Source organism: Panthera leo, chromosome D3, assembly GCF_018350215.1.
Source record: "Panthera leo isolate Ple1 chromosome D3, P.leo_Ple1_pat1.1, whole genome shotgun sequence".
NCBI lineage: Eukaryota > Metazoa > Chordata > Mammalia > Carnivora > Felidae > Panthera > Panthera leo.
Window position 1 is genome coordinate 75,493,964 of NC_056690.1, and position 14,352 is coordinate 75,508,315.

At 37.4% G+C, this 14,352-nt stretch overlaps 1 protein-coding gene across 10 annotated transcripts in view; it reads left to right on the forward strand.

Moving 5' to 3' along the window:
• WDR7 (WD repeat domain 7) overlaps positions 1–14,352 on the forward strand; it is a 354,022-nt gene that overhangs the window by 22,649 nt on the left and 317,021 nt on the right. For all 10 annotated transcript variants that reach the window (XM_042910255.1, XM_042910254.1, XM_042910263.1 and 7 more), the window contains 4 exons: positions 766–937; positions 7,618–7,724; positions 9,333–9,411; positions 12,745–12,919. In XM_042910255.1, the coding sequence (XP_042766189.1) occupies positions 779–937; positions 7,618–7,724; positions 9,333–9,411; positions 12,745–12,919 (520 nt within the window). In that variant the 5' untranslated portion in view covers positions 766–778. The remainder of the gene's footprint in view (positions 1–765; positions 938–7,617; positions 7,725–9,332; positions 9,412–12,744; positions 12,920–14,352) is intronic.

The following is a 14,352-nucleotide window of genomic DNA, read 5'->3' on the forward strand; positions in this document are numbered from 1 at the left end:
CTTTTTCCCTCATTGGAAGTTGCAATAAAAGACATTCATGATCTTGAGACATAATAAATACAGTTGAATGAGTTTTCCTTTGAACATACTCTTTGTGTGTGTGTATATATATATATATAAATGTTTATTTTGGGGGGTGGGGGAGAGACAGAGGGAGACACAGAATCCGAAGCAGCCACCAGGCTCCAAGCTGTCTGCACAGAGCCGGATGCGGGGCTTGAACTCACGAACCACGAGACCATGACTTGGGTTGAAGTTGGACTCTTAACCGACTGAGCCACCCGGGCACCCCTGAACATATCTTTTTTAATGTTTAGCACACAGTGAAACAACCTTTTTCTTGAACATCGCTATTTATTACTGGTTTGGAGACCTGACAAGATTTACAGACCTCATGTTTTTTCCTCATATTTGGTAGCATAGCAGAATGAATAAGATGACAGCATCTGAAGTCAGGCTTCATGGGTTTTGGTTTGGGCTCCATTATTTCGCTTTTCGTCTTGTGACTCTTGGTGACTCACTGTCTGTATCTGTGAAAGAGAAGTGATAATAGTACTTGCTGCATGATTTATTGTGAGAATTGAGATTTTAATTATATTTTATATATATAATGGAATTTTATGTATTGTCCTTTATGTGTGTCGTATATATGATGCTTGGGAGAATCTTGGCACTCAGGAAGTTCAAGTTGGCTTCATAATACAAATGTATACGTTTTAGAAGGAAATAATATAATATTTGACATTATTCTTATGACGTTTCTAGGTTTGAAAACACAATGGCAGGAAACAGCCTTGTCCTACCCATTGTTCTTTGGGGTCGCAAAGCACCAACACATTGCATCTCAGCAGTACTTTTAACAGATGACGGGACCACGATTGTAACTGGATGCCATGATGGACAGATATGTCTCTGGGATCTCTCAGTAGAATTGGAAGTGAGTATTTGAAATGGATATTGTATTTTTTTGAATCAAGGAGCTTCTTAATCGAAAACAACAGTCCCAGAATAATATTTGGCCTCATAACATGTTTTCTGTGAAATGTGTTGTGACTAAAATTATTATTATGTAGATTGTTAATTTGTATTATTCATCAGAGTTGGTTTCTGCTGCCTTTCAGTTGTGTCTACCCTAAGTGGGTTAATAGGTTACATTTAAGATTTATCAAAAGATTTTTATTCATACTGAAGGAAGTTCCCAGAAAGGTATTAAAAACTGATTTTGAACATTTATACCTTCTAAGGTGAATGTCTCGAAGAGAGCAAAACTTTTTATAAAACATAAGTTTGATTGTATTTATTACGTATTATCATTCTTTCTTACTATGGAGCGCTCAGTGTGCTGTGGTTCGAGGCCTTCTCGGTGGACAGGCCAGGGAAGTAGGAGTTGGGGATACGCGTGCAGAGTTCACACTGATACCTCCAATTCTGGGATAACACCTCAGGGTTTATTCTCCTTTTTTCCTCATATTTTTCATCTCCCTCTCTGATAGTTTTCCCCAGGGATTTTTTTCTGTCAAGGGTAACAGAGAAAATGGGGTGGTAGGTGGCATGGAATATAGGGCACACAAGTTGAGGGTTTTTTTTTTTTTTTTGTTTTTTTTTTGGTAATAGCCTTATTGAGATAAAAATCACACAGTTTACTCTCTTAAAGAAGTTGTGTTACATACATATACACAATGCAGTATTATTCAGGCATGAAAAAGAATGAAATCTTGCCATTTGGGATGACATGGATGGACCTCAAAGGGCATCATGCCAAGTGAAATAAGTCAGACAGAGAAAGACAAATAACTCTATGATCTCCCTTACATGTTGAATCTGAAAAATACATATATTTTAAAAAATGAAGCTCATAGTGAACAGATTGGTGGTTGCCGGGGGTGGGGGTGGGAGAAGTGGGTGAACTTTTCTTGTTTTTGTTTTTTAGTTTAAATAAATTAAAAAAATAAAGTGTACATTACCACAGTCAATTTTATAACATTTGCATTACCTCAGAAACACACCCTGTACTCTTTAGCTGTCATTCCTAATACCCCCATTTCCTCCCAAGGCAACCACTGATCTGTTTTTCTGTCTCGTTTTACAATGTGCAATATACATAAGGACATTAATTTGATATGATAAATGGTCCCATGTCCCATATGTAACTCTTCTGTGGGTTTCACTATTCTGGACATTTCATATACTTGGAATAATATGTGTTTTTTTGTGGGGGTGTGACTGGCTTTTTTTACTTAGCATACATAATCTCAGAGTTTACTGTGGTGTAGCATGTATCAATACTTCATATTTTTATTTTACTTTTTTATTTTTTTTTAAATAAGTTTTTAATAAGTATTTATTTTGAGAGAGAGAGACACAGAGGGCAAGCAGGGGAGGGGCAGAGAGAGAGGAAGACACAGAATCTGAAGCAGGCTCCAGGCTCCAAGCTGTCAGCACAGAGCCTGACGTGGGGCTCGAACCCATGAACTATGATATCATGACCTGAGCCAAAGTCAGATGCACAACTGACTGAGCCACCCAGGTGCCCCTATTTTATTTATTTTTTTAATTTATTATTGTTTTTATTTATTTATTTTTTACTGATTATTTGTTTTTGAGAGAGAGAGAGAGAGAGAGAGTGCAAGCAGGGGCGGGGCAGAGAGAGAGACAGACAGACACACACACAACACACACACACACAATCTGAAGCAGGCTCCAGGCTCTGAGCTGTCAGCACAGAGCCTAATGTGGGGCTCGAACTTGCGAACCGTGAGATCATGGCCTGAGCCGAAACTGGACGCTCAACTGACTGAGCCACCCAGGCACCCCTATATTTCACATTTTTAAGTGGTCAAATAATATTCGATTGTATGGTTGTACTAAATTTAACTTAGCAGTTGACGGACATTTGGGTTGTTGGCGCTTTGGGCCATACTGAATAATGCTGCTGTGAACATCGGTGTGTGCGTTTTTGTGTGGTGCCTTTTTGTTGTTCTTCAGTACACACCCAGGCACGGAACCACTGGAACTGGAAAAACGACGTGTGCACTTAGATGACATGTAAAGCTTGGGTGTACATGTTGGAAAGTAGCTGGAGAGAAGAATTACAGGATGTGATACACCTTCAGGATTGGTAGTAAACTAAATATGAATCAGCAGTGAAGTCGTGAGCAGAAAAAAAATCATACCACGTTTTACTGGAATGATTACAAGCAATAAGACTTACTTATGAGAGCTTAGAAACAATTCTTTCACTATTTTTTTTTTTTTTTTTGCATAGATTTTACTGTAGTGTTATATTTATTTAAGTTCAAGTAAGAGGGAGAAAAGTGACTGGGGGGAGTAAGAAATGGGCGTGGTGGGGTAGGGCTAGGAGAGAAGTGTATCTTTTGAAAGACATTAAGGGAATTGGACTATTTACCCAGGGAAAATGAAGGCTGAATAAAAATTGGCTTGGTTATTGTGTTTGATATATGTGGACGATCTTTAGTGTCATACTTTGTAACAGCTATTTTTTATTTATTTATTTTTTTCCAATATATGAAGTTTATTGTCAAATTGGTTTCCATACAACACCCAGTGCTCATCCCAAAAGGTGCCCTCCTCAATACCCATCACCCACCCTTCCCTCCCTCCCACCCCCCATCAACCCTCAGTTTGTTCTCAGTTTTTAACAGTCTCTTATGCTTTGGCTCTCTCCCACTCTAACCTCTTTTTTTTTTTTCCCTTCCCCTCCCCCATGGGTTTCTGTTAAGTTTCTCAGGATCCACATAAGAGTGAAACCATATGGTATCTGTCTTTCTCTGTATGGCTTATTTCACTTAGCATCACACTCTCCAGTTCCATCCACGATGCTACAAAGGGCCATATTTCATTCTTTCTCATTGCCACGTAGTACTCCATTGTGTATATAAACCACAATTTCTTTATCCATTCATCAGTTGATGGACATTTAGGCTCTTTCCATAATTTGGTTATTGTTGAGAGTGCTGTAGCAGCTATTTATGCTGATGAAGGGCCAATGAGAAGAAATGTAACATGGCTGGGGGAGGCACAGAGTGTCTTTTCTTGAATTCTTGGTGTCTTCTCTTCTTTTTCTAGGAAAGGGTTCAAAACTGTAGCTAAATTTGTGCCATCCACCTCTTGATCTCCTTTTATCTGTGAAAAAGTGCAGCCTGGTCTAACATGGTGGTAATAAAATGTCCGAGGGAAATTGTAGAAGCAGTTTAGACAACCTAGTGAGTATCTAGACAGATGGCTGATCAGATCAGATGGTGATCAGAGGAAACTTGTTGATGTAGATACTGTCTCTTATAAGCAATATTTGTAAAGCTCCATTACCTATAAAAGTTACAGGATATTTATGAGACTGATTCCTGTCTTCTTAAAGCTTCCATTCTGTTAGGAAAACAGATCTTTTCTGAGAATAGTATCATCCTCGTTGTTGAAGAAAGAAGTAAAACGTTATGGTTAGAGCTTGGCCTTTGGAGTTGGGCAAACGTGGCTTGAACCTTGGCTGCTCTAGTATCTCACTGTGACTTTGGGCAGTTTACTTGACCATTTTGAGCCTAAGACTTGCCACATTTAAAATATGGTGTACCACACAAGGTTGAGGATTCTGTGAAGGAATGCATATTAAACAGTTATCACAGTACTTGCACATAATAAGGTTTTATTTAGTGAATGGTAATTATAGTATCTTAGGTAGTAGAAAGAAAAAAAAAAGTTCAAGGAGATTTAAAAATAAAGGAATATTGAATGATGGCTAACTACAGAATGAACTAGCCTCAAGGTCTCAGATTAGAGTGTGGATCTTACTGTTTACTCTTAGGAATTGATACATCACAGGGGTGCCTGGGTGACTCAGTCCGTTAAGCATCCAACTTTGGCATAGGTCATGATCTCACAGTTCATGGGTTCAAGCCCTGCATTGGGGTGTGTGCTGACAGCTTGGAGCTTGGACCTTCTTCAGATTCTGTGTCTCCCTTTCTCTCTGCCCCTCACCTGCTTGCACTCTCTCTCTCAAAAATAAACAAACATTAAAAAAAAATAAAAAAAAAGAACTGACACATCACATCTTTTATTTCTAGTTATCTTGCCTTGCCACTGATAACGTAATAATTGTCAGTTTTGAACTGTGTAGTCTTTGAGGATGGATGGTCTTTATGAATTGTTGAACAGATTATTTTATGATATTTCTTTGTACTGATTATGTATGAAATGTTAATAACTATGATTTAACTTAAATTTTTATGGAAAATGGTGAGGTAAAGAAAAAGTATAAATATACCATGTATTTTTTCCTTTGATTATATGAATACCTATTTTCTCTTTTAGTTTCTTGATGTTAAGACCTTATAGTTGTGATTTGGCATTGATACTAGGCATAGCTGTATTTTTGGATGATTATCTGTGTATGATGATTACTCTTCCTCTGCTTGCCATTTGGTAGTCATTCAGAGCCACTTCTTAAAGCCATCTTTTTTTTTTTCTTTAAACTCCAGAAAACATCTTTTTAATGAATTGAATAAGTTTCTGTTCATTAAAGACACATGTTGATTTATGAAAATATTATCTTAAAACTTCTCTATTTTTTCGCTAACTTTGTACTTATAAAGTAAAAAATATAGTTTCATTTACACATTTTGTTTTTGTTTTGTTTTGTTTTTTGCTTTCATATGACAGTGGGTGGCAGAGCCATGTATTCTGGTTTTATTTTACAAATGTTCATTGTCACTATTTAGAAATACAATTGCTTTTTGGTATTTTGACTTGCGTACTGTGACTGTACTATATTCCTTTTTGGTTCTGGTAGAGTCTTTTTCTAGATTTTTTAGATTTCTAGTTTAAGGGTCAACTATTCTATTCTTTTTGATTCTGTTGTAAATGTGATTACTTTCTTAATTTCTCTTTTCGATGTTTTGTTGTTAGTGTATAGAAATGTAACTGATTTTTGTATGTTTATTTTGTATCTTGCAACCTTACTGGATTTGTTGATTAGTTCTAGCAGTCTTTCAGTGGTATCTTTAGGACAGGTGGGATCACATCATCAGCAAACAGGAAAAATTTTACTTTTTCCTCTCTGATTTGGATGCCTTTTATTTATTTTTTCTTGACTAACTGCTTTGGATTAACTATGCTGAATAGCAGTAGCAAGAGTGAATATTTTTGTTCCCGATTTTAAAGGAAAAAGCTTTTAGCTTTTCACTGTTGAGTATGATAGCTGTGAGCTTGTCATATATAACTTTTATAAAACAGGTACATTCCTTCTATACCCAATTTGTTGAGAGTCTTTAATTATGAAAGGGTATTGAATTTTGTCAAAAGCTTTTATTGCCCCACTGAGATGATCATGTGATTTTTATGCTTCATTCAAATATTTTTGCTTATTTTTCTAGATTATGGTGGGAGTAAAGTCCAATTCTAGTTACTTGTTTTGGCTGAAAGTGGAATTTTCCAGCAAAGCCATGTACATTTGAAATAAAACTATTGGTAAAGTTGATTTTCTTGGGAGAAATTAAATAATTGACCAAGAGCATATTTTTTAGTGGAAGAGTACTGAATCTCTGTATGCAGGTGGGGTTGGATGTGTGAGAAAATTTTTGATGTATGGGAAAATGTTCTAGGCCCTTTGTAACTGTAAACAATGATTGATTCTTAAAGTAAATCATTAAAATAAAAATTTAGCCTCTGAGGGAAAAAATGCATATTGTATAACTAAGGAAAAAACAGATTAAAATTTTCTCTTAATTATAATTATACAAAAGATAACTAAAATGAATTTTATTTGGAAAATCTCTTCCATTACCACATATCAGAACTACAGAACAATGTCTGTACTCTTTCTGTGGAATATTTGATTTTGAACAGTTTAGCTTTACTAATAAATTAGGATGTGTTCTTTATAGCATATGCAGATGTTATCAATGTTTGTGTGTATTAAATATTTAATTAAAAAATATATTTTGAAATAACCTAAGGCCCTGAAGTTACCTGAAGTAAACGTAACATTCGGTACAAAGTAGATAAATTTGGGAGCTGATTGCCAGATTAGTTTAGAATAGTGGGTATGAAGCCGTCCTTCCTCTGAGGCACTATGTTGTTACTAAATCATTAGTCTGTGAAGGTCGTTCTTAGTTGCTGATAGTTAATGTTGCTATCAGCATTTGGAAGGGTGCCTGTCCTCTTATTTTTTGAGTTTTGATGGTGTCAGTCTAGAGACTCTAAATGTGTTTTCAGGTCAGTGAACATACTGCTTAAAAAATAAGTGGGGTTAAATTACTTTATTTTATATACCAACATTCTTAACCTGATTTTTCAGTTCTCTATAACTTAGTGCTTAAGACTGCCCGCTTGGCTCCTAGCTCTGTCGTTCTCTGTAGGATGCTGGGCAAACAGTGTTACTGGTTACTGGTCGTTCCAGTTTTGACTTTAGAACTACCTGGCGGGGTGACTGTTGAGCATTTAATAGGTAGGATTCACTGTTTTGTGGCTTTTAGGTTTTGGTGTTCTGAGCAATTCTTATCAAGTCTGTATTTTATATTTATATTTATATTTAATATTTAACAGGATTCCTAAAAGATTAATTTTTAAAAATTTGATACTTGCATCAACATACTTGTGTATTTCTAGGTTAATCCTCGAGCACTGTTGTTTGGTCACACGGCCTCAATCACCTGTTTGTCTAAAGCTTGTGCTTCTACTGACAAACAGTATATTGTGAGTGCGTCTGAAAGTGGGTAAGTATTTTTGTATTCACTTTTTTCTTCATAAGTCTTTATTGCAAATAGTACCGGTGTGTTAGTGAGGAGGGAAGCTTTTTTTTTTCTGGTGAAGTATCTTTTAAATAAATTCTTAGGTTGTCTAAACTTAACAATACTTAAAATATGGTTTTATAAATCTGAATTTTCTTTATTAATGATTTTATAATACTTTTATTATAATTTATGATTATGTTTTTGCCTTGCTCTTGAGCAATTCGGAATAGCTTAAAAGTTAAAGCCTGATCATTAATCTCCGTGGTATCTTTACTGAGTTGGCAGACAACTTTGAGAGTTTTAAAGAACCTGAATGATGGGTAGGCTAAAATAAATTTGGAAGATAAAATCATGCAAAGTTCATATAATGTCATATATGTTAATATACTTATGTAATTATATATGTTCCTGAGTCTTAGAATATAACTTGTTTTTGGAGAGAGAGGCAATTAGATAGTAGTTGTAGGGTTCACAGGCGTTTTTAAAACTTTTTTGGTGCTTAGAAAATTATATACATAATATGTTATTGAAGAGAGTTGGGGACCTGGAAGAGAATTATTTAAGAAGTTGTTCCCTCCCCTTCACTCCCCATAATTTATGAATTTGAAAAGAACCTTATGTAACTTGTTTGAAACAAGAAGAGGCAGCTCTAGGTAAAAATAATCCCTTTTGGACAGTTAAAGGGTAATTCACACTAGCATGCATAGAGGCAGCTCTAGGTAAAAATAATCCCTTTTGGACAGTTAAAGGGTAATTCACACTAGCATGCATATTCTAAATAAGATTGAGCATCCTTTGAAAAATTGTTTCACACCATGTGAGATCTAAGAAAGGGCATCTTGAAGAAAGCCCTAAGAATATTAGCACCATTGCTTTTTATTAATGTTGTTCTTTGTATTTCAAAGATCATGACATATTTCTAATTTTGAATGTTGTATCCTTAGTTTGAAATTTGAGCCCCCTTTTTTGTTTTTTGGTATGCACTTGATAAAGCTTATGCAATAAATACAGAACCAAAATTGGAATATTACATTTAACTTGCAAAGGTTTGGAATTCAGTTGACTTTAATTTTTGTTTTGTGCTGGGCTAAATTTTCTAGCTATGCTCATAACCAATGGAAAATTCCAGTGGTTTAAATTAAAGGCTTGTTTCTTATTTTTGTCACTTGACCCTCATATGTCATTTGGGGCTCTGCTTTGTTATTATTGTGACTTTGAGGTTGAAGGAGCAGCCATTGTCAGAAGCAGCCACTGTCTGGAATGGAGGCAGATGAGAAAGAGAGATCTTGAGGCCCTCACATCAGTTGTGGCCAGAACTACTCACATGACTTTCCCAACCAAAAGGGAGCCAGGCAGTGGAGCCCTACCATGTGCCCAGAAAGAATGTGGATTTAGGTGGGAGTGGTCAGGTTGGAGGGGAGGTTGGGATGGTGAGTGAGGACCAGAATTTTTCACGAACAGCAATAATGACTATACGTTACTTTTTCTGACATATATCAGTTTTAGTGGAAGATTTATTTTAAAATACTACAAAGTTGGACAGTGCTTGTAAAAATCAGATTTAAATTTAGCTATTATTTTGTTTTATAGAGAGATGTGTCTTTGGGATGTGAATGATGGCAGATGTATTGAATTTACAAAATTAGCCTGCACACATACAGGCATACAGGTTAGTATCTATTTCTATAATTGTCCAAGTCAACACAACTTATTACAGGTGTGCAATTAAATGGTTTTTCAGACATTGAGCCTATATTTTTATGTGAAAAATGGGTGGAGACGAGGAATAGGACAAGACCACAGTTGGGGTAGTGAAAGTATTCCTCATCAGATGGTATGGTAGGGGTAAGTAGAGGTGACTGATGGGGAAAGGTGGAGGGTAAGCCACTTGTGCCCTTTCTGGCCGTCCTGGTTCCCCCAGTGAGAGCCCCTTCACTAATTGGCTCAGTGCTCTAGACCCTAAATAATGAAATTCTTTCATGCTAAAGCCTTCACAACTCCATTCATGATTGACACAAATTGACCCACTTTACAGATCATATCCTGTTTATTGCTTGTGCAATTGGCCCTTGGGTACATTTTTTGACGTTTTTACTCTGTTGAAGAAATGACGATTTCATATGCCTTCCTTACACAAGAATTTATGTAGGAATTTATAGTTTCTGACTTACATTCTTGGTATTCTTTCTTACTCTTTCATAATTGTCAAGTTCTTTGTGCTTCAATTTACGCCTCATTTACCCTGCTGCGTGTTGGGAAAGTCATAAGTCTATAGAAAATGTGATTTGTGTTCTCAGTGGGGCAGGAGAGGGAAGGGAGAACTGAGCACATATCATATAGGAATTTCTCTTATGGTGTTTCATTTAGTCCTCCCCACATCATTCCAAATCAAGTAGGAGTATACTCTCTTACGTGTAAAGAAGCTGAGACCCAGAGTGATTGAATGACTTGCCCTAGTCTCACAGTGAGTCATTCCTGGCCCAGGATCAGAAATCAGGTTTCTTTCTGTTCTTTCTGTTACATCATACTGCCTCCTTTAAAACAAGTGAATACCGTCATTTGTTGAGAAAGAAAACTTGTGCCAGCAAAGATTAGAGAAGCAGTGAAATACGTAGAAAACTACTTAGGGCTGAGGTGGCGGTTTGTGTATTTATAAAGTTCTTTTTTTTGACCGTGATCTGGTGAAGACCTTTTAAAACTTGCTTCTTCAATGCTGTTAGGATGTTTACTTTTTCTTTAAGGGGCCTATATTATTTTTTATGATATGAAGAATCATCAGGGTTTATATAGAGAAAAGGGATAGTAAATGATATACCAGTTAGTGGTTTTATAGATAATTTATTGAAAAATTATATGTAAATGTCTTGAGCTCATTGAATATCAATATTTTGATTATTGTATAATTCCATGATTTAAAAAGTTTTGGTTTACATTTTAGGAAAAATTATCTTTATTCAACATAGTTTTAGTACCTATTATTTATCAGATCCCATATTGGACCCTGTATTTAAATTGGCAGCTATCTATCTCTAAGTAGAAGATGCTCTTTGGCTGATTCACTAGTGTGTGACAATTGATCCCTGTGTGATCTTCACCCTCTCAGGTCCAGAGCAAGTTGTTTGTTTATATAAGCAGAAATGATAAACCTTGATAATATTGGTGCGTACTGAAACCATGAGGAAATGCCAACTTATTAAATTATCACATAATATTTGGAAAACTTGTTTCTCCATTCAGGATACTTTCTTTGCTAGTATGAAAGTGTCTAGGAAGCTAAATTTTAGTGGTCAGAAGATTATTTGGGAGTATAACTTGAAAGCAAAAGGTGGGAAGCATTTCGTCCGGCAAGTCTAATAAAATATCCCCGCCCCCAGGAGAGAACTCTTCTCCAGTGACTACAGTGCGCATGTCTGTCCCGGCTGATGTTAGGTGGATACTGCCAAAGTTTGCTTCTCTGCACCCCTCTTTTCCTCCTTGACACCCCTCCCCTTTAATGGGTCAGGAGTACCGGTGGTCACATGATCACATGTGAGTGACTGGCAGTCCTGAGACCTCCAGATTGTGTGTTGTGTTTTTGGATCAACCTTCTAAGATCTAGGGATACCCTCTGGGGTTGTTTGCATTTAATTAGACCCCCCTCTTGGAGTTTTAGTGATGCTGCCTTGTCCTTAGTTAATGTGCTCCACGATCAGTGTTTTTGTGTAAGAAGTTGTAATTCTTCTTATACAGGGTACCCCATAGTTGAAGAAAGATCATATTCCTTCACATGCAGTGTTGAACCTGAGAATAGGACTAATGAGTGTGGGAGCAGACTGGACCCAGGTTTCTCAGTTATTTCCCCAGTGGTGGATGGTGGAGTGGTTATAGCAGTGCCCTTTGTTTTCAGTCTAGCTTGCCCCCGTGTAATTCATATAAGATCCAATCATTTGGGAAGTAATAGTCTGGATATTAGATTTCACCTTCTAGAAATTCTCTACAAGAATCATTCCACTAAGAGTCACTTTTTTTTTTTTTTTTTTGAAGCTAAGGGGAGACAGGTCCTTTGATAAGTTGTTGGTCTTGTTTTGATAGTTATTCTTCCTCTGCTCTTTGGTTGATGGAAACCCATCTTTTCCTTTTGAGTTATTCTTGGAATGAGTAACATGTAGGTCATGATTGTGTTGGTTCTTCTATTTTTCTTCCACAGAGTATAAATGTGCATTATGACAATGGTTTATGTGATTGTCTCATGCTCTAGTTTGAAATAAAACACTTGGATTAATCGGAATTCACTGCTGATTATAATATGTTTGAACAGCAATCATCTAATACATTTTATTTGGTCATAACTAGTAATTATAAGTCTATACCCACCTATTCCCATTCAGTTAAAATTCATATTTTTGCTTTGCTTTGTGAAGAGATTCCTTTTGCTTTGCTTTGTAAAAGCTGATTGTATTGAGGTGTTTTTCAACGTTTTTTTTTTTTTTTTTTTTAATTTATTTTTGGGACAGAGAGAGACAGAGCATGAACGGGGGAGGGGCAGAGAGAGAGGGAGACACAGAATCGGAAACAGGCTCCAGGCTCCGAGCCATCAGCCCAGAGCCCGACGTGGGGCTCGAACTCACGGACCGCGAGATCGTGACCTGGCTGAAGTCGGACGCTTAACCGACTGCGCCACCCAGGCGCCCCTGTATTGAGGTGTTTTATGAATTCATTCAGTAGTCCTTTTTTAGATGCTATGGGGGATTAAACACGAAGAATTATGATGAATTCAAAAGGGAGGATTTTAGGAAAAGAATAATTTTTGTCAGATATTTTGAAGTACTAATGTAACCTGATTGGATGTATGTGTATACACATATAAGAATATGTGTATATATAAGAAACTTATAATCTGCACCATGTAGTCTGTGTCTGGAAATATTACTGGAGAGACTGAGCGCCATGACAAGCTTGATGAGGGCTTGTGAATCAAGTCTCTCAAGTAAAGGAGAATATTTAACACTTTTTTTCCTTTTAGTTCTACCAGTTTTCTGTTGGAAATCAGAAAGAAGGCAGGCTTCTGTGCCATGGCCACTACCCTGAAATCCTCGTTGTGGATGCCACCAGCCTTGAGGTGTTATACTCCTTAGTATCAAAGATCTCTCCAGACTGGATTAGCTCCATGAGTATCATTCGATCCCATCGAACACAAGGTCAGTGTGTGACGTCCTTTAGGAACTTCAGTACCCTGACGTGACGGGCGGTTTCCTGTAGAGTTTTGTAATGCATCGTATGTGATACAAACCGTAAGCATAATACATAAACAAGAAGTTTGAGGGAAGGAGAGGGGGCATCAGAGGTTGGCAGAGTTGGCGGGGGTGGGGCAGATCATGGAGGACCTTGTGTGCTAGCTAGGGAACTTGGGTTTAGTCCTGTAGATTGGGTTTGGCAGACTTGTACTAGAAAGGACCACATACTAAATATTGTAGGTTTTGCAGGCCATATGATGTGTGTTTCAGTTCTGCCAGTGTAGCACAAAAGCACATAGATAGTACATAAGTGAACGAGCCTGTCTGTGTTCCAATAAAATGTTATTTAATTTAATTAATTTTTTTTTGAGAGAGAGTATGAGTGGGGGAGAGGGGCACAGGGAGAGAGAGAATCTTAAGCAGGCTCTATCCCATTGCCCTGGAATCGTGACCTGAGCCGAAATCAAGAGTCGGACACACCCAACTGATTGAGCCACCCAGGCGCTCCCAAGAAAACATTATTTACAAAAACAGCCAGTGGGCTAGATTTGATTCATGAGCTGTAGCTTTTTGGCCCTGGCCTTCGATGTTGGGCGGTGTCTGATGATAATACTTCAAGGGACTTCTGTTTTAGACATCACTTTGGTGCCATTGTTGAGAATGGTTTAGGTGGGAGATGGTTTTAGTACCCCCAGGTGACTGGTGCAGATCTGAAGTCCAGCAGTGGCTGTGGACATAGAATGGATGGGTTTGCAGCACTTCTCAAGGCTCGTTAAAGAGTGTTGATTCTGAAGGGTGTTAATAGGTATTAGTGAAAAAGGAGGGTTCAGGCAAATATATTAGGGAGATGTTCAGTGAAATAAAATTGAACAGACTTCTTTAATGTGGGACTTTCTCACGTAGAGGCTTTTTTTTTTTTTTAATGTTTATTTGTTTATTTTGAGAGAGAGTGTGTAAGTAGGGGAGGGGCAGAGAGAAAGGGAGAGAATCCTAAGCAGGCTGCACACTGCCAGCCAAGAACCTGATGCAGGGGCATGATCTCCCAAACCGTGAGGTCGTGACCTGAGCTGAAATCAAGAGTTGGATGCCTACCGGGCTGAGCCAGTCATATGCCCCTCACGTAGAGGCTTTTTAATGCCTATTGGAGAATTACTGCTTTATTTCTGAACACAGCAGTGAAAAGTATTTTTTTAACCTTCAACTTCTTCATTTTCCAGGCAATAGGGAGCTCCTTGTTAGTGCATTCCCCTTAATCTTAGTTACAATCAACATTTTCTTTGAAAAAAGGACTATATTTGGGGTGCCTAGGTGGCTCAGTCGGTGAAGCAGCTGACTTTGCCTCAGGTCACGTTCTCATGGCTTGTGAGTTTGAGCCCCCTCATCCGGCTCTCTGCTGT